At 39.1% G+C, this 20,899-nt stretch overlaps 3 protein-coding genes across 3 annotated transcripts in view; 2 read left to right on the forward strand and 1 right to left on the reverse strand.

Moving 5' to 3' along the window:
* Positions 1 to 17,776, reverse strand: part of LOC126367734 (hemocytin) — a 66,584-nt gene extending 48,808 nt beyond the window's left edge. The window contains exons 1-16 of the mRNA XM_050011409.1: positions 17,605 to 17,776; positions 16,162 to 16,365; positions 14,350 to 14,396; positions 11,725 to 11,884; positions 10,595 to 10,824; positions 9,189 to 9,380; positions 8,426 to 8,804; positions 7,580 to 7,734; positions 6,623 to 6,765; positions 5,732 to 5,894; positions 4,617 to 4,808; positions 4,134 to 4,235; positions 3,451 to 3,688; positions 2,654 to 2,849; positions 1,614 to 1,806; positions 280 to 368 (exon numbers count right to left, since the gene is read on the reverse strand). Of these exons, the coding sequence (XP_049867366.1) occupies positions 280 to 368; positions 1,614 to 1,806; positions 2,654 to 2,849; positions 3,451 to 3,688; positions 4,134 to 4,235; positions 4,617 to 4,808; positions 5,732 to 5,894; positions 6,623 to 6,765; positions 7,580 to 7,734; positions 8,426 to 8,804; positions 9,189 to 9,380; positions 10,595 to 10,824; positions 11,725 to 11,884; positions 14,350 to 14,396; positions 16,162 to 16,365; positions 17,605 to 17,684 (2,763 nt within the window). The 5' untranslated portion in view covers positions 17,685 to 17,776. The remainder of the gene's footprint in view (positions 1 to 279; positions 369 to 1,613; positions 1,807 to 2,653; positions 2,850 to 3,450; positions 3,689 to 4,133; positions 4,236 to 4,616; positions 4,809 to 5,731; positions 5,895 to 6,622; positions 6,766 to 7,579; positions 7,735 to 8,425; positions 8,805 to 9,188; positions 9,381 to 10,594; positions 10,825 to 11,724; positions 11,885 to 14,349; positions 14,397 to 16,161; positions 16,366 to 17,604) is intronic.
* LOC126367801 (dnaJ homolog subfamily C member 1) overlaps positions 1 to 20,899 on the forward strand; it is a 215,951-nt gene that overhangs the window by 56,255 nt on the left and 138,797 nt on the right. The gene's annotated exons all lie outside the window — the stretch shown is intronic.
* On the forward strand, positions 18,794 to 20,891 carry LOC126367805 (uncharacterized). The gene is made up of 2 exons (XM_050011555.1): positions 18,794 to 19,029; positions 19,502 to 20,891. The coding sequence occupies exons 1-2, from the start codon at positions 18,910 to 18,912 to the stop codon at positions 20,636 to 20,638; spliced, it is 1,257 nt and encodes a 418-aa protein (XP_049867512.1). The 5' UTR covers positions 18,794 to 18,909; the 3' UTR covers positions 20,639 to 20,891.

The raw sequence follows: 20,899 nt of genomic DNA on the forward strand, positions 1-20,899 counted from the left end.
TTGAATTTACGTCTGTTTGTTATGGCTGAGGAAAAGAAATGACAAGAAACTGCAACAACAACACATCTTTTAAATCAATGGAACACATTCACAGACATTTTTATCATTTAGGTAATCATCAATTTTATAATAAGCTGTTTTACATAAAGTAAGCTTCACGTGAGCTTTAAATTTATTTTATTTACTTGATATCAACTCAGAATAATGGTCTGAATCATCCCGCAAAGTGTTCGTTACGATGTTACTAACACCCTGTATAATTGTTTATTGCTCACTAACCTTAGTTTTGTCATGGAATGTTGGCGGTACATCCACGTATACCCTGGTGTTGCCATCCCACCAAACGTCCACTTTGTTGGGTAGTTGCACTAGTAGACAGAAAATAAATATTTGAAGAATAAATGTGTATCATAGCCTTGTAGCGAATACCAAGCGCGCGCTTTTTTTTGAAAAATCGCATTCGATAAGACCCCGCAATCTTCTTCTTCTATCGTGTGGGTTGTGAGGTGAATTACCAACCTCATCAACCCTGGTGTCAGGGTTACTATTGAGCCGCCAAAGGCCGCTGACATGACTCATATAACGACTACGTACTTACATCAGTAAGTAGTAACCGGCTTAACGTGCCTTCCGAAGCGCGCAATAGACAAGTTAGTTTTAATCCAGGTAAAAAATAGTAATTTTTTTTTCCCCGAATTGAAGTAACTAAAAGGAATCTATGTTATGTTGAAGAAAATCATATCAGAATGTAGCGACCTCTGTGTCCAGTGGCTGAGCGTTGGTTTCACGATCCGGAGGCCCCGGGTTCGAAACCCGGTGGGGATATATCACTAAAATCACTTTGTGATCCCTAGTTTGGTTAGAACATTACAGGCTGATCATCTGATTGTTCGACAGTAAGATAACCCGTGCTTCGGAAGGCACGTTAAGCTGTTGGTCCCGGTTACTACTTACTGATGTAAGTACGTAGTCGTTACATGAGCCATGTCAGGGGCCTTTGGCGGATAAATAATAACACTGACACCAGGGTTGATGAGGTTGGTAATCCACCTCATAACCGACACGATAAGATATCAGAATGTGATTTTTTTAAAAAAGCACTTACGTGGTTTTCCCCCCTATTCCCAGCAGTCTTACCGAGTAGTCTTATCAGTTGAACTACTGGGAATTTCCTTCCCAATAGACTTACAAAGACTTCACTTTTCCCATTAGTTTTACTTTGTAAAAATTTTTAAACATAAGGCGACGTTAAGTAACCTTACTTACTGAATGCCTATTCAACGTTTATAAAAAAAACACACAAAAGAGGGAGTGATTATTTTTCAGTTTATTTTAAAGATAGCTACTGGATACCTCATTAGATAATTACTTTTTTTGTAATAAATAGTAATGTATGAAAATTGGGTATTTTCCTTTCCTAAATAAAGACAAATCTAGAACTGTCAGAAAACGTTTTATTTATTATATTTAACCTATTTATGAATTTTAATAAAGAAAAAATGTAATAAAAAGTGCGACATTTTGTCATACTAAGTCCCATAGCAATTTCGTGTTTTGACGTTTAGTAAAAAGTAACTGATTTGACTAGTCGGAAACTACTCTATTATCCTTACCAATAACGAAGAGCGAGGAAGCAGCACGGATCATGATGTCGCCAGCCAACACGGGCAGTGACGTCACTTCCTGGCCACTGACCATGATAAACCCTCCCTGCTTCAGGTGCACTGTGGCGGCGCCATATTTGATATTCACTGCCTTTGTGCAAGATGGCTTGCCTTCGCTGGTGGAGGGAACAAGGTTCATGGCCTGGTGGGGTGAAAATAAAGTGGGGATGATATTCAATAATATTTGTAAAAAAGAAACTTTAATAAAAAGTATGATTTAATTAGTCTCAGCACTCTTAGCCATTACGATTTCGTACCTAATCGTCAATAGACACATACAAACGTATATGGGTCAAGGACGTTCTTTTTTGAAGTCGGATAATCTGTGAAGACATCCAAGATCCTACGCAGATGCTTTAAATACGATGGCAAGTTAAATTCCAGAGAATATGACAAGCCGTCGACACTATGAAGCATACATTCATAACATAAACGTTCTCGCCTATAAACGTCCACTGCTGGGCACAGGCCTCCCCTCAATCAACCGAAGGGGGTGTGGAGCATACGACACGCTGCTCCGCTGGTCGGTGGAGGTGCTTTTTACGGCGAATAGCCGGAACCAACAGCTTAGCGTGCCTCCGAGCCACGGAATAATCTTACTTTTTTCGGACAATCAGGTGATTCAAGCCTGCAATGTCCTTACCAAACACAGGGCAGTCTCACAAAGTGATTTCGTCCATGTCCCCACGGGAATCGAACCCTAACGTCCGATAGTGAGCCTAACGCTCTAATCACTAAACTACGTTGGTTGTCATATCAGATGCCATATCTTTAGCTTTTTTGCAAAGAAGATTAATAAAATCAAAGTGTCTAATACAACAATATGATTTAAGTCCAGATACTGAGCATAGCCCAACCACTAGACCACGGACGCTGTTAAATTGGATAGGAAATGTATGTTTTGTACACTTAATGGAACTTTGACGCGTTGCATCAAAAAGCTAGTGTGACCAACACTAAGAAACGAGGATAGTTTTGTAGTGGCTCACCTCACTGATAGCTCCAGAGCAGGCGACATTCTCGACCTCGACAGTAACGTTATCGGTGACCAGCATGTTGTAAGTGCAGTGTCCCATGAAGTCGTACCGCAGGCCGTCGAAGGTGGTGTAGTGAGGGTCGCCCATGGCGCTGCAGCGAGCGCCGCACGGCACCTGGGTGCAGGTCCACTCACCGGCTTGGCAGGAGCTGGTGGAATCATGATAAACAAATCATGAGAAACAAAGCTAATCATGACAAACATCTGGAGGAAATTCACGTTGTCCTTAAAATTGATTAATCTCATCTAATCTAGCCTACAAGATCTCACTGCTGGGCAAAGGCCTCCCCTGCCTCTTTCCGTACAGGCGCCGTAGTAGACCTCGAAAGAGATTGCGTAACTTGGACGCTTGGCGGAGGGACTAGCCGGAGTACGCACAAGACCGCGAAAATTGATTAAAAGAAATAAAAAGACCTAAGACATACAGAGAAAGAAATAAAAACAGCAGTGACTAAAGAGCGATAACAACCAACGGACAATTTAGAATAATCTGATGATCAGGAAACGACGTAAATAAGAAAAATTCTTAAATGATGAAGACAGTGCACTGTACCACTGCCGGTACAAGAAACGAGTTAAAACTTGAACTATTTGTTATACTATACAGTTTTAAGGTTATGGGGAGTCATGGCTCCTTTAGGGCTAGGGCATTGCTTGACTATTGTGTATGGAAATCTGAGCCGCAGGAGGGTATAAGGTACATCAAACAATATGCTTTGAAAGAAGTACAATTTAAAATAACAAACTTACCAGGTATTGCATTCCTTGTTGACAACAGTCCCGGGTTTAAAGCTCTTATTCCTCAACCGACAAGGGCATTCGTTCTTCTCAACGCATTTGCCACCTTCAAGGAACAACCCCTCGGGACAGAAGCATCCCTCGACGCAGCTGGAGTTGTCTACATGGGTGATTACTTTGGGGAATGCGCAGCTTGGTTGCGAGTCTGGTCCGCAGGCCTTGTACACTTTGCCTTCAGGGCATTTCATTGCTGAAAAATATATAAAATAAATCGGCCTCCGAGGTCCGGTGGTTGAGCGTCGTGCTCACGATCCGGTGGTCCCGGATTCGAATCCCGGTGGGTACATATCACTTTATGATCCCTAGTGGTTAGGACATTGCAGGCTGATCACCTGTATGTCCGAAAGTAGGATGATCTGTGCTTCGGAAGGCACGTTAAGCCGTTGGTCCCGGTTACTACTTACTAATATAAGTACGTAGTCGTTACATGAGTCACGTCAGGGGCCTTTGGTGGCTCTATAATAACCCTGACACCTTTGATGAGGTTGGTCATCCATCTGACAGAAAAATGAAAAAAATGACGAGAAACCTGAGACTGAGACCTGAGAAAAAAATGACGAGAAAAGATAAAATAAATAAACAAAGTTTTAAAGATTCCAGATTGATTACTTAATCGTTATAAAAAACAAACTTACGACATGTCTCGGTATCGCGCCAATCTTTCATTTCCTGAACACCGTTTCGGAGGCACTCTTTAGCGTATACTGATACGGTGGCGCAAGCGCACTCTTCCGGGCCTGGAAACATAAAGCAGCATTATTATGAGAATATTATTTTTGTTAAAATATATAGAACATTGAACAATAAATCAGGTTTATGATCCTTAAAAGTACAAATCAATATCAATAAATAATTTACGCAGTCAAAATGCTACAAAAATAAAGGTCAATTAAGGATATTTTTTAACATCACACAAAAGGACGGAATTTATTTCACAATTACTTGAATTAAACAGGAGGATAAAAAGGCCACTCCAAAGAAATTCCTCTATAAATGCAATTTGACATTTACGCATATAAAAGTATGTGCGCAATGCACACAAATGTCAAATAGCAATATTGCTTTTTTAAATGAATTGCTTTCATGTGGGCTTTTTGAACCCCAAAGACAAAACTTACTCTCGCTATCCACACATGCGCAGTAGTCCCACTGACAGGTGTCCAACAACTGGGTGACGTCCATGGCCTTAGAGCACTTCCGGAACTTGTCCTTGCTGAAGATACTCGAACAAAACTGAAAAGCTTTCTTCACCTCAGCTTCAGACTTTGTGGAGCAAGCATTGGCTTCCACTGGGTTGTTACTGCATACATCTGTTGCAAAATATAAATGTGGATTAAAACAATAACATAAACAGCCTATATACGTCCCACTGCTGGGCACAGGCCACCCCTCAATCAACCGGAGGGGGTATGGAGTATACTCCACCACGCTGCTCCAATGCGGGTTGGTGGATGTGTTTTTTTTACGGCTAATAACCGGGACCAACGGCTTAACGTGGCCTCTGAAGCATGGAATCATCTGACTTTTTCGGACAATCAATCAATGACTCAAGCCTGAAAAGTGCTTACCAAACAAAGGACAGTCTTACAAAGTGATTTCGACAATGTTCCCAACGGGAATCGAACCCCGACCCCCAGATCGTGAGCCTAACGCTTTAACCACTAGACCACGGAGGCTGTTAAAACAAAACAATAAAATATACAATATCTTAAACAAATATTTTGTGTGCAGATAAAACAATCAAACCAAGACGGATATGCTTTCTGTAGTAAGATTACGGTACTGTTATCATACCGGTATAAAAATATGGGGCCGATTTTACAGACCAATAGTATATATCTGTACCGTAATTGCCTACCGGTAGCGTAACGTTAACCTTATTTATTTTAGGTACCAGTTCACAGTCACCATTGAAGAACTCTATGCTTCTCAAAATAATATAAAAAATGTATAACAGCCTTTTCGATTCTAAAAATACCATTGTCCTTAGAAAAAGTTCAGTCAGTTCAACTCTGAACCAGCGTGCGTGTATGAAACGATTGATGAACGTAGAGGAAGTAAGAGAAGTATGTTATGATCGAAGCAAATGGAATTCCATTTTATGGTAATTTGAAAAATATCATAAAAACCGTGTAAATGGGAATATACACAACACAATGTAAAGTTGTTATAAGGAATAAATGAATATGAATATAACGAAGTTCTATAACTTTTTCAACTTGGCTCAGCTTACCTCCAATCTTGTTGATTTGCCAAGACGACGCCAAAACAGACTTGGTTGTAGCAATTTCTCCCTCTTTGGTCAATAAATCGTCGTCCGGGATGCCGTTTAGGAGACCGCAAAGACCTTCAGTATTGTTCCATATCTGGACGTTTCCTTCCACTACCACTTGAGTCTGAAATTTTTGAGAATAATTCAATTTCAACTAGTCAAATCAGTTACTTTTTACCAAACGACAAAGCGCGAAATTACTATGGAATTTGTATGAAAAATGTCGGACTTATTATTACATTTTTCATGGTTAAAATTTATAAATAACTTAAAAAAAATATACAAAAGAAAACGTTTTTCATTAGTTTTGAGATCCGTCTTTATTTAGTCATCAGAATTACATAATTTATCTTGAACCTAGTTCACGACCCAATTAGTAACTTGCCTTTTTAGCTCAGAAGTCTCCACATAATAAAATAACTTTATTTAATTACAGCTCAACTTGAAATCAATGACTTTAGCTTCGATTCGCGTCGCTCTTACTCTTACAGCCCGGGCAGGACAGAAATACCTCCCAACAGTGTATAAACTTGTGCAAAAAAAAAACATATCAGAAAAATGTACTCATTGTCATAGAGTAATGCGTAGCGTCGCTCTCACCCCCTCTTACTTTCTCTTTGAATGATCGTAAGCCGCTAAAGAGTAAGGGTGGGGGGGGGGGGTTATCCGTCTCGCTCGCACTTACGATGAGTGTTCTGGCAGCTGTAATCCTAATGGAGCTATACTCAATCTGTTCTACCGAAATCTCATTTTTTTTAAATCAATTATTTACCGCATATGTCAACTACTTGGCAGGGCAAATAGGGAACGCTTAGGGCTCTCCCCCGATCAAAGTTTCAAGAGAACACTTACATTAGTATCCCACTTCAGTGTGATCCCTTGCGAGTCGAGGTTGACGACGACCTGGTCACTGGGCATGGACACTCTGATGCCTGGCAGTGACGCCGGGATGGGGATCAGGCGGTGCGTGCTGCGGAACATCACTGACCCGTCCTCTGGGGGGGGGGGGATACGATTTTAATTAAAAAAGCTACTAAATTGTCACCTCATCTCCTACATCACCTGGTTTTTACAGAAGCGACTACTAATCTGGTCCTCCAACCGAACCCTCGTATTTACAGGTCAGGTTAGTAATAATCTGTGACATCTCACTAAATCATGGGGAGGCCTTTGCCCAGCAGTGGGATCGTATAGGCTAAATAAGATAAGATCTCACTAAATGAGTCAAGCGGTATCAGGTATCCACTTTAAAACCCTGTCGCATTCATAAATATAAGTGGATTATTGGCAAATACATGCTGTATTTGTAATAATAATCATTTCATTATGACAATTTATATTTAACTGTCTCCGTAAACTTAAGTTCTTATCGATGTTTGGAAACGAACAGCGAGTGTTGTAAACGAGCTGTGATTGGTTAATTGTATTTGGGAAATAGTTGTTGTTTAAGTAATGTATTAACGTGGTAATTTATTTTAAAATAATCTAGAAATATTTCAACGCTGTGTGGAGGAAGCAAGAGAAGTGTGTCAGGATCGAAGCAATTCGGAATGGAATTCTATAGTCTCTGCTTATTCCGGTGGGAAATAGGCGTGAGTTTATGTATGTATGTATAATTCAAAGGTGGTATCCGATTCCAATGTTCGTTCCCAAATATCGATAAGAACTTAAGTTTACGGCGACAGTTAAATATTGACCTTGTATCCATCTCCGTCAGTCGTCATCTCAGTACTCACACCTTTCACACACTTATACTTTCTTTCATTTTCACATAAAGATGATAACTATATCATAAACAGATACACATACCTCCAACGCCAAGCACATAGATCTTGTCTTCCAGGTAGACAGTCAGCTCCGCTGGGCAGTAGGCGTGGCGTTTACACTCTCCGTGTCTAACTGCTACAGTATACTTGTGTTCGCGTTTGTCCCTCAGCAGGATGTGTGGGCAAGGGGATTGAAAACTGAAACAAAAAATAACTATAAAAAGAGTTCGAGAGTGACACGACTAGAAGAACCGAACGTGGTGCGTCAGGATCGTTGTAAGTGGAATAGGGTAGTTTCCAACTAGTCAAATCAGTTACTTTTTACTAAACGTCAAAACACGAATCTGTATGAAAAAGCACACTGTGACGACATGGAAAAACGTGATAATTTGTCCGACTTATTAAAATTCGTAAATAAGTTAAATAGAAGAAAGAAAACGTTTTTTGACGTCTTTAGTCCGGCCAAGTAGTTAATGCCATCTGCGGCAAACCTACAATAAGTCACGTCAAAAAAAAATGACACTTTTTTTGTTGTCTTTAGTTAGTAATCAGAATATTATAATTTATCTTTGACCCAGGAAACTACCCAATTCAAAAATAAGAGAGATTGTTTATTATAAAAGGACACACAAAAACAAGACAATATTGTCAATTTGTATTTTCAAAGTGTTAAGTGTTGGAGTGTTATGTTGTGGTGAGGTGTTGAATACACAAATTCTCACATACAGGGTGTGGTGTTAGTGACACCTATCGATAGGCAAAACATACATATAACAAAACAAAACAAACATATAACAAAACAACAAATACAAATATTTCGTTACGTAAAAAGTATCTCATTCAAATGCGGGTGGATAATAGCCTATTAAATGAATAAACTAATTCTTACCTATAGATTTTACCATCAAAAGTCTTGTAATGTACGCCAGCCCAGGTTAAGCAAACGCCGCCTTTCGGTGTAAAGTCCTGAACGACAAGGTTACTTCCTTTGCTTTGGCCTACTATTTCAAACCCACTCTGTTGTTGTGACACAGTATGTTGTTCTAAACCTTCTGTGGCATTGTTTTCAAAGCCACTTTGTTGCTCGAAGCCGCTTTGTTGCTCGAAGCCACTTTGTTGCTCGAAGCCGCTTTGTTGCTCGAAGCCACTTTGTTGTTCTTCGTACCCACTGTGGTGTTCGTAGCTGCTATGGTGTCCGTAGCTACCATGTCCTTCGTAACTGCTACGTTCACTTCCATTTCTTATTATGTGAACTGTTTCATGTTCATCTGCAGAAATACGATATATAAGTAATAAAACAGTTTTTTTAATAAAAATAGATTTGTGTTTAACCACAATTTCATGTGATTTGTGGTACGCGTATTGTAAGTGAAATCATCAACATCACACTTATTTAAAAAAAAATAAACTTTCTTTTGAAAATACCAATTTTCAGGTTTTTTTTGACATTAATTTTTATTCTTCTCTTCTCTCGTGTTGGTTTTTGTGGGTTATTAGATCTATGACCATCATCATTAATTATTTTTCTTCTGCTCATACACAAAAAATCTCAAGAGCTATAAAATTACCAGTTTCTCAAACGTAAAATGAAAAGAGAGGCTATATCAAGGAGTGGGTGGAAACATGCTGAATGGATAGATAAATGCACTTACTGAAAACACATTGTGGAATGGGTTGCGGCTGGAAGACCCCGGTGGCGTAGGTGCAGACATACAGGTCACTCGGAGGAGAGTTGAAGGTCGCTCCAGCGGGACAGTTCAGCTGGCAGGAGAAACTGTCAGCGTCGCCGAAACAGTTGTAGCCTCCGTTGAAACCCAGCCGGCGGACGTCACACGCGGTGGTTGCTACGAAAAAAAAAGGAAATTCCCAATAGTCCAACTGGTAGGACTTCTCGGTAAAACTAATGGGAATTCAGGGGAATTAGACACTGAATATTGTGAAGGGCTGGAAAACGCGCTGTTTGGCGCTAGGCCCCAAAGGGCATCCGCCGGCGGGGACGCGGTTGTGTGCAATTGCGTTCCCGTATCCCCGCCACACGGCGGCAAGGAGGAACACCGTTGGGTTTTAGTGGGTTTACCGGGTTGCGACACCCGGGGAGTCCCACATAACCACGTCGTCCCCCCGGGCGGCGTGGTATGCGTAACGCATTTCCCAACTTAAAAAAAGGGCTGAATAACGTTGGTGTTTGGGTAGGCCAAACATATCACCATCCACCTAGTAAAATTCCGAATGATATAATAACTATATGACAACGGCACTTCAGACGTTATGCTTTGAGAAGTTTTAATATTTTACCTCATGGCATAGAATAAAGAATAATCTTACAAAGAACGGTAACCCACCGCCCGCACCAATTCGTATCGCGCGCCGGTCTCATACGTCTGGTCTTACATACATACTCACGCCTATTTCCCACCGGGGTAAGCAGAGACTATGGAATTCTATTTGCTTCGATCCTGACACATTTCTCGATCTTGCTTCCTCCACATTGATCAATCGAACCTTTCCGAGTGAACCTTTTTGAGAGTACCGATCCTACTGAACCTTTTCTAAGGACATCTCCAATTTGATCAATGTACGTCCTTCTAGGTCTTCCTCTACGTGTGGTCTTACTTGAGTTCTAAGACTACAGACTCTGGATCGCTCTCACTTACTTTAAACCATCTGAATCACTGCATACATTAAGCGGCCTCCGTGGTCCAGTGGTTGAGCGTTGGGCTCACGATCCGGAGGTCCCGGGTTCGAATCCCGGTGGGGACATATCACAAAAATCACTTTGTGTTCCATAGTTTGGTTAGGACATTACGGGCTGATCACCTGATTGTCCAAAAGGTAAGATGATCCGGGCTTCGGAAGGCACGTTAAGCCGTTGGTCCCGGTTACTACTTACTGATGTAAGTAAGTAGTCGTTACATGAGCCATGTCAGGGGCCTTTGGCGGCTCAATAGTAACCTTGACACCAGGGTTGATGAGGTTGGTCCACCTCACTACCCACACGATAGAAGAAGACTCCATAAATTGAAATGTAACTTTAATCAAGCCAGCCGAGAAACCTTACCATATTGACACTGTGGGCCTCTATACTCAGCGGGGCACTGACAGATGTTGACAGACAGACAGAGTCCTCCGTTGGAGCATGGTGGGTTACAAATAGGCTCGCAGTCTGGTACACTCGCCAGCAAAGGTACCGTCGGCTCCCACACGCCGTTGACTCCACACTTCAAGTTGACCACAGTTGTTCCTAGTCCGGCAAACCTGTGGTTCTCCATGCACTGGACTGTGCAGAACCTAGAAGATAAACGAAGGAGTTAGCGACTACATAGGTTTATATCTATTCTTTGTGTGACTGGCACTCGCTGCATTGTGCGGTGGGCTTATTTTTCATTCTAATGGTTCAAAAAAAAGTTTCTTTTTTATTATTTTATTTTTATTTATTTATTAATTTTTATTTTATTTTACTTTTTTGGTTTTATTATCAGAATTAATATAAAAAATAAGAAAGAAGGTATATGTTTGAGGTAGGGTACAATAGTTACTAGTTTTACAAAATGAACAGAGGTTCCCAAACTAGGCGAGCCTGCATCTTAGGAAACCGTGGACAATGGGAAACAAGTCTTGTAAAATTGACGCAAAACCAACAATAATAATAACCACAGGAAACTTAAAATATAAATATAAAATTGAATAAGAATGGGTTACATCAAGTATTGGAATGTGGGTATGTAAGTTGTGTGTGTGTGTTGTGTGGTTAATACATTTGGTTTTTTTACATATTCAAATGAATGATGAATCTATTGTTGTTTGTTTGTTTCTTTTTCAAAGTTCTTTATTTGATATAAGTATTAAATCACTAAGTAACTGACACAGTCGAGTTCATAGTACTTACATATAATTTACAATGTTACGCCGGTTGAACCTTATGGAAACTTATAAAGTTATAACACTAGTTTTACACTTCAAAATAACATAGCAATAATACAGATAACTAATTATTTATAAAATGTATGTACACTTTAGGAAAGGCATATTTTTGGCATCAAATACGTTTAAATATTAAATATCATTGAGTTTAACTCAATATGTCGGGTAGGTAAGTAAAGACCTGTAATGATGAATCTAGGTCTGTCCTTAGGGAAGCAGTCCTATTATGTGTGTTAATGATGATAATCTCAAACAATGTATACGTACTCCTGCGAGCATTTCCTCATAGCGTTGGCGGGCAGCGGCGGGTAGGAGAGGCAGGGCTTGGAGGCGACCTCGCAGTATTTACCCTTGAAGTTGGGCGGGCATTGGCAAGTGTTTGTGTCCACGCAGATGCCATTGTTCTTGCAGTCCGGCTGGCACTTCGCTGTCATTTGAAACGAGAAGGTTCATTTGTATACACATAACATACTTACATAACATCACGCTTATTTCCCGTTGGGATAGGCAGAGATCACGGAATTCCGCTTACTACGATCTTGGCACACCACAATCGCTTCCTCCGCTCTCATCAAAGACTAATGCAATTTAGCAATGACGAACTTTCCAGGCTACGTTCACCAAAAATAATATAGATGGCGCTGTTCAAAGTTGTCTTCGTTTAATCTTCCAATTTCATGGATAACAGACATAACATAAACAGCCTATATACATCCCTCTGGAAGGCACAGGCCTCCCCTCAATCAACCGGAGAGTGTATGGAGCACACTCCACCACGCTGCTCCACATTGCTACACTACGGGTTGGTGGAACTGTTTAAGAGCATAGACACGCAGAGCTTATCTTCCCGGGCATGTCGTAACACCTGACAGAGAGATAGTGTTCTTTCTAACATGACGGACAACTGTTTAGGCGATAGGCTGATCCCTTGTCATCATAAGGTTCATCATGTTAGCGATTGCGTAAATCTAATCGTATTTTAAAAAACAAATCGTGCGACGTTGGCGCCAACCCGCGGCTTGCTGCCGCGAAGGATCATTACGCGAAGGAGTTGTCATTAAGGCAGAATGGCGCGATGGAGAAAAAAATTTAAGATAATTTAAGGGAGTTTAATTGTGTTATGGAGAGTACTAGAGTGAATTAGATATAGTAATAAAGTATTTTATAACTGGTAGTGGCTTTTTCTTTCGATCATATCCATCTTAAAACTTCGTACCAACAAACAGTGGCTGGAAATTGTGTTTGATTACTTGTGGCTCTGCTTACGAGTTCATGTATGTGTAATTAAATGTGCGTGGATTGATTAAGTATTTCACCACTCGCAGACTGTATTAAAGAAGCGCTGATTGTTTTGCCACTTCGCATATAATTCAGTTTTAGTAGGTAATTACAAAGGTTATAAACACGTCCGACAATAAGAGAAGATCCATGAATACAAAATTAATTTAAAATAGTAAAGAATTAATATTTTTATAACCTTTTTTTAAAAAGGTATTTTTATGTTGCAATTGTCAACAATGTGTATGATAAAACGTTTCAAAACTAGAAGCATATCCGTCGTTCATCCTCTGCATTTAGCCTGCATTATACTGATAATGTTTGACCTAACCTACTGCAATCAGTGACATTGGCACAGTTCGGTCGTTGGGTCTATAACGGAGTTACGCTGGTAAACACGCTCTAATCTAAACATCCACACTGCTTCCGTTGCCACCCCGTCCTACGCAAATGATAATCGTTATACTTACCTAATGTTTACAGGATTTACGTAGCTGTTAAATAATTATTTAACATTTGCACATTATCTCTCAAGGACGAAATGAAAAACTGAGAATGTTCCATGACGCTTATCATAGCATTCATGACGTACCTACTCGTAGTGAGCTAAGCGATCATGTCATAGGTACATATCACGCCTATTTCCCGTTGAGGCAGAGACCACAGAATTACACTCTCATCAAAGACTTGCTCGCTCGCCGGCATATATGCCGGAAATAACATGTCAAAAGTATACTTTTGACATGTTCTTTGAAACATCCTAGATCTGATCGCGGTATGTACAGCTAGGTCTTCCTCTTCCAACTCTACACCACCCGCTTCATAAAACCTTTTCGTAAGTCTACTCATCATGTAGATACCACATATTGAAAGAAATTTTGGAAGGGAAAATTGATGGGTGGGGAAAATAGATTGAGAAAGAAGATAATCTGGCTGGATAATATAAAAAAATGACTGAAGAGACGCAGCCGCGCTCTCAAAAGGCTCAGTAAAGGGAAGACTTTGCGGTGGTGGACACTGACGCCCGATAGGGATGGGAGTTTTAGAAGAAGACTCATCATGCCATGTGTGACTTAATGGACTTATGTATTGTGTAGTGTTACATATGACAGCCTCCGTGGTCTAATGGGTTTTCGTGGGTATTCAAAATTCAGAGTCGAGCTAACCTATTATTGGTATCTTAAAAAACATTAGTCTTTCAAATCACAATCGCAAATCAAATGATTCAGAGAATATTCCTATTAGTTTATAACATTGCAACAAATGGGCATAGAAAGACTTAAAAATCGTAAAATTGAATAATCCTGTAAAAGCCTGGAATTCGACGATAATGAATGCCAGGATTTCGGTACTCAGGTCCGGGATTCCGGAATATCACTACTGCAGATTGGCAGAGAAACAATATAACCTACTTGAGTTGTTTCGGCCGGGATTCAAACCCGGTACCGTTGCTTCGGTGGTAAACATTAGACAACCACTAGTTACATCACGGTCGTTGGTTATTTTTTATATTCGAATTATAGACTATTAGCATGGGATGGTATTTTCCATTTGGCCTGACAAATGGTCGTCAGTGGAAGTTAAAAAAGTAAACATAATAAAATGAGGACTAACCTGCGTACGATTGCTGCGCGTTACCATGGAATTCTTCGTATTTTGGTCTGAAACATAAATATTAAAGGTGATGAGGATGAATGATGAAACCTAAGCCCCCACCCTCGGAGCAGACTCCTACTCCGAACCACAAACGAATTAAATTAAAACTCCGCATAAACTTTCGAGTCATGAAGCGGCTTCTTGACACGAAGCGAAAATCGATAGGCACCTACATTTTGATTATTGAATATTCCAATATAATAACACTATCCCGAATGTTTTCCGACTAACTTAATGCGATCATTAACCACAAAACACCACTTTGTATGAATTATTTAGATTATTTAATGAAGAAAGCAACCGTCCCGTTCCCGCCAAAAGTCTCTAAAACCAGGTTCTCTGGTTTTCTTTATGTGGTGTAGTACATTAAAAAATACCGACAACTTTTTTCCAACCTGTACCTACACGACATTTGCGACCATATACACGCTGCGCACAAAGCAGGGAAAGAATTTTGAATGATAATAAAGCTGGATTTTAAATGAAACCGTAAACAAAATCCCGGGCTCCTATCCATTTCGAAAGCTATTGTCCATCAATTAAACACCCGCAATTTAGTATAATACCTTTTACTTCGTAAATTACAAATAATTCACTATTCTTAAAATTAATTATGATAACTGCCTGTCACTGCCTGCACGTGCGTGACGCGTATCGAAGGATAGTTTCCAAAAAATCCGCGGGAAAATTAAAAAAAAAATAGCTGTCATAAAATAGTTACCCTCCGTCTTCGGAAATAATTACAAATCGATTCAAAGAATATTTGTTATATGAATATGATCGATTTTTTTTTTTGTTTTGGTTTTCCCCGAAGGGTAAGGCAAAGGGAACTATGCCCATACAGCCATGTCAGACGTATTTTTTTTCTTGATGATTAATGAAATGATGAAAGGTGATGATGATGAAACCTAAGCTCCCACCCTCGGAGTAGACTCCTACTCCGAACCCCAAACGAATTAACTCAAAAGTCCGCATAAACTTTTGAGTTATGAAGCGGCTTCCCGGCACGAAGCGAAAATAGGCAGATACACTTTGTTCCTTGAATACTCCAATATAATAACACTCGCGAATGTCTTCCGACTAACTTAATGCGATCATTAACCACAAAACACCACTTCGTATTATTTATTTAGATTACTCAATGAAGAAAGCAACTGTCCCGTTCCCGTTTCCCGCCGAAAAGCCGAATATGATCGATTAATGTTCTAATTTTAAATGTGATGTACAATGTTTTTTAAAACTATCTATCAATTTGTACCGCTTTCCCGGTTCTAATACCAGCAAGCTTAGGCCAATCACATCTCATCATATCCATCTTGGGATTTCGTATCAAGAATGATGACTTTATATCAACCAGCAGTGAAGAATCGTGGTGGAGACTGGAGTATGGTTTATAATTACTGTGGTTGATTGAGGGGGAGCTGTGCTTAGCAGTATAGGTATAGACTATTTACCTTGTTCTTCTATCGTGTGGGTTGTGAGGTGAATTCCCAACCCCATCAACCCTGGTGTCAGGGTTATTATTGACCCGCCAAAGGCAAACATGGCTCATGTAACGACTACTTACTTACATCAGTATGTAGTAACCGGGACCAACGGCTTAACGTGCCCACCGAAGCACTGATCATCTTACTTTTTGTTTGGTAGGGACATATCACAAAAATCACTTTGTGATTCCTAGTTTGGTTAGAACATTACAGGCTGATCACCTGATTGTCCAAAAAGTAAGATAGACTATTTATGTTACATTTTCTATTTGATCTAACTTACGGAGATCCATTTTGAGAAGACCAGGATTTTGAATGGCTGTATGAGGTTTTGGTTCCGCTCCTGCTGGACCCGCTTTTCGTCTTCGTGTAGCTGGTCTTACTACCGTGGTAGGAAGTCTTCCTCGATGAATAACCGGTCTTTGCGTAACCGCTGCGATGCTTCGCGTATGGTGGTGCGTATGACGGCGCCTGGACGTCAGATTGGCTGCAAACATAACAAACAACATAAGCTCAAAATATCCCAATTTAGGTAGTCAGAGGTACATCCAAGATGTACTAAGTTCCCACACTCACCGAGCTTTCTGTTAGATTAACGTGATCACATCCTTGTGAGCCGAATCGCCGTCTAATAATGGTCGAGCCAACTGTGTAAAGCGATAAACGCTGCGTTATAGGCAATGCGATTAACGCACATCATTTCAAATCAGGTAATATAATTACAAACCATTGTTTTACGCGGTTGACGCAGCGGCAAGCGCAGTTATTACCTGATATAAAATGATCAAATCAAATCAAATCAAATATACTTTATTGCACAGAACGAAAATTTCAACAATCAGACATAACACATGAATACAGTACAATTTGGGCGGCCTTATTGCTCTAGACCAATTTCTTCCAGGCAACCACCAAAAAGAAACAAACATTGAATGAAAAAAACATAAAGAAAGAAAAAAAAGAAAGAAAGAAAGAAAGAAAATATTTATTTCCATATTGGACGCCACATTTACAAACTTACATTACAGAAATAAAAAAAAATAGAAAAAAAAAAAACAAAGACAAAAAGACAAATAATACAGACACAATGGAGGCGCCCAAAATAAAAAAGGATCTCCCTCAGCATAATGCCGTGACACGTGCTTAGCACGGGCCGCGGCGCTGGTATTATGGGAGACCTATCGAACGTGAGCCACGGACACACCAAACTCAATTACGTACCTACTTATATATAATTGTGCGTTAATCGCATTGCGTGTAACAACCGCGCGCTTTAGTGGCGCAAGTCCAGTACTAGGGTACGAACCGGCGCTCCCCGATTGAGCAGCAAGCCGGTGAACTCACAATGCATTATAAAATTTTCACAAACAGTTTCTTAATGAAGATTATAGTCGATTTCACCAGTAACCACGTTGGTCTAACAAAAAGCTCGGTGAAGCGTGTTTATATAGATCATCATGCCATGGATGTAAAAATAACCCCAATTGGGAATATTGTTGTGAGCTTATGTTATGTTGTCCAATAGTCTCAAGAAAGAATAATTAAAACATTAAAAAATACATTGTGCTTGCCGTAGCTAGTTGTAGTCGTTTAGCTACGGAGACCTGTTTTGCCGCGAAACATGATCCGTAGTTCTAAATTGAGTTAGTACCTAATAATCCAGTTCTTTTTTACCAAATATATAATGAAACCTTATAATCGTTAAAAGTAAATAATAAAAACTTACACTGGCGGTGGAGCTCCATAACCAGCTTCGCAGAAGTAAATCCCGCATAACAGGATCAATACGCATGTAGCGAAACCCATCTCGGGTTCTGCCTTTACTTATTAAAAAATAAAAAACAATCTTACAAAATATACCATACTCCAGTTACAAGTTATAGTTAGCTCCTCTCTGACAACACTGAAGGCTGAATTATTATAATGGTATTAAGTTATCTAAACATTATGTAATCAGGAAATTCAACTGAATAATGTCATCCTGCCGATAACACTGATTTATCTGCACGTGTAGAATTTTTGAACTATATTTTAATTATTTTTACAAGGCCGCATGAATGACGTACATTAATCTTACCTACTCCCTTTTTTGCAGTTTAGGGTAACATACAGCGCTTTTTCAGCTTTTACTTAGGCTGTATGGAGTAAAGTCTTTGCACAAACAAAACTTTAAAAAGTATTTTGCCGCGTTTACCGAAGACATTACTTATCGAATTTACAAAGCACAGAAAGCTTACCTACTGATGTCTAGGCTGCATGGTCTCATGATCTTAGCCTGTACCTTAAATGGGCGTAGGTAAAAAAAAGTATTTTACCGCGCATGAATAGATATGTTTTACACTTTAAATTTACTTCTGCGATAAGTGAAAAGAGTAGTTTAATTTATTAATTTATAATAAGTACCTACAGCTAATAACGAAATCGAATATGAGACGCAAACGCAACAATAATAACATTAATAACGTACGCAAAAGTAAAAACTTTAATAATAAGCAGGAGGTGAGTAAAACGAAGGTTATTTTCGACTATCTACGTAAATACCTAATAATTAAAATTTAAAGTTTGGGATGGGAATCTTCAAATTACCACGTAGACCGGATATTTGAACAACAAAATGATGAAAGCGGCAAGTATTCAAATACATAAACTCACGCTTTTTACCCACCGGGGTAAACAGAGATATGGAATTCCATTTGCTTCGATCCTGACACACTTCTCTTGCTTCCTCTGCATTCATCAATCGTTTCATACTCGCACGTCGTCGGTTCAAAGTAGATCGTACTGAGCCTTTTGTAAGGACATCTCCAATTTGGTCAATGTATGTCCTTCTAGGTTTTCCTCTGCCTGTCCACCTAAAAAACCACCAACCTAAAAAAGTTAACAAAAATTGCAATGCAACGTAATGAATACCTACCCTAACATTTGATCTCAAAATTTAACTTGTACTACTATTGGATACGTACATACGAGATAATTAAATACAATATACTTGCAGAAAAAACTGTTAGCGACGAGATTGATTTCAATAAGCATGAAAATAGACGAACACGTTTATAAGAACAAGGCTATATCAGTAACAGAAGCTGTGGCCTACATAGATGAAATGACCACTTGTAAGATTCTGTGTTCTGATGATGCGAGATCTCTCCAGGTAATAATAAAGACGTTTAACTTGTTTGTTCTCTAAAAACGCTCCAAGTTTTCACATGCATTTTTTATTTTTACCTCCATGCATTTTGTACATTGTCTAATTGATCGGGCTTAGTATGGCTATCATATTCCTCTAGACGCGCATGTCGCCGTCTTTAACAGAGGTATCTATAACAAACACCTTTGGTAGAAATAACTTACTGTATCCTGTATGATCAAAATACTTATACAGGGCGTTAGTGATATCGTAACGAAAACTTTGATTCCGAGTTGATATCAAGTGGAATTTTCCGTCGCAAAAGTATGGAAAATGGAACTGGAAATAATGAAAAAAGAAAAACACTAAAACTTTCATGAATTTTCTGACAGGAAATTTCACTTGATATCAACTCAGAATCATCCCCCTCAGTATTCGTTACGATGTCACTAGCACCCTGTATACTAACATATCTACTAATGATTGTGCTTTTTAGGTAATAGAAAAGATTACACGTTGCATGAAAGCTGTAATTATGGAAAATCAACAGCCACTTGTCGGTAACAACTTTTTTGAAAATACGTCAAAGGCAATGTTTACTCAAAATACCTGCCCCTCCCCTACATACTCTTTACCTGACCAAGAAAGCAACCTCCTCAGCCAGTCAACAGAAGTTAACGAACCTACTGTCAGTACACTAGAAAAAAATGCTCCAGAAATTGAGACTATAAACATTTGTAGCGATGATGAAGAGGTTACTAGCCCGCAGAAAGTATTGGTGGATGTAGAAATACATAGAGCGATGTCTAATTTGTCTATAACAAACGAAATTCTTCTAGGAACACCTGACGATTGTTCTCAAAGCATACTTAATAACTTAAACTTCGATGGAACACATAATTTCAATGATACTGAATATTTGGACGGTCAAAATCAGGCTAAGATAGATAAGGTGTTACCAAATCCGAATTCGGCAGTAGAAAATGTAAAGTGTCCAAAATTTGTTATTAAAACAAACAAAATTTCTGAAACAAATTCGAAACCAGCAAAATTGGTGTGCCCAAAAGTACGTTTTCAAAATCAAAATGAAATTCAAGATGTAGTAGATTTAACAGAAAACAACGTGAAAAATAAGAAACAAAGAAAAAGGCGAAATAAAGGTGACCATAAGAAAAAAAACGAAATCAGCAGGAAGAATATAAAGATGAATAAAGCAACTGCAGTCACTCGTAAAAAGAAGACAGGCAAAGAACACAAAGTGTCCTATCAATCTTCCTCAACATCTGCAGGTGCCGTCGATAAACTTGAAAACAAAAAAATATTTCAAGTAACAAATGTAAATTCAGAGAATAATATTTTGTTACATGAAATGAACAATCAAATAAAGGCATGCCAAAACTCGCAAATAAAAATGATGAACACTGTTACTAACGAAATTAACCTCAAAACTGTGCCAAAGATTTACAGTCCAGCCGTTCAAAATGACCTATCTTGGGTGGAAAACATTAGATACGTAAGGGAAATACATGCAGACGAGTTTGATTCTACTTTATATTGTGTCGACGACGCATTTTGGAACAACTGTGCTTTTCCTAGTGAATGGAATGAACAAGACTTTGATTATCTTCTGTAAACACTTCAAGAAGATAAGGTAATACAGTACTTCTATTTTCTAAATATTTCTCAGCAATCATCGCAATTCCAAATACAAACGAATGCAAATTTAATTTCCATTTCCATCAATCATTAGATTAAGTGTATCAGAATTTGAATTCAGAACAGAGTATTTTATTGTTGTTTTGTATTTTATTGAATATGGAAACTAAATTAACATTCGTTTGTATTCAGAAATGCGATAATTGCCGAGGGACATTAAGAATGTAGAAACACTGGC

The sequence above is a fragment of the Pectinophora gossypiella genome, chromosome 6, assembly GCF_024362695.1.
Source record: "Pectinophora gossypiella chromosome 6, ilPecGoss1.1, whole genome shotgun sequence".
Classification (NCBI taxonomy): Eukaryota; Metazoa; Arthropoda; class Insecta; order Lepidoptera; family Gelechiidae; genus Pectinophora; species Pectinophora gossypiella.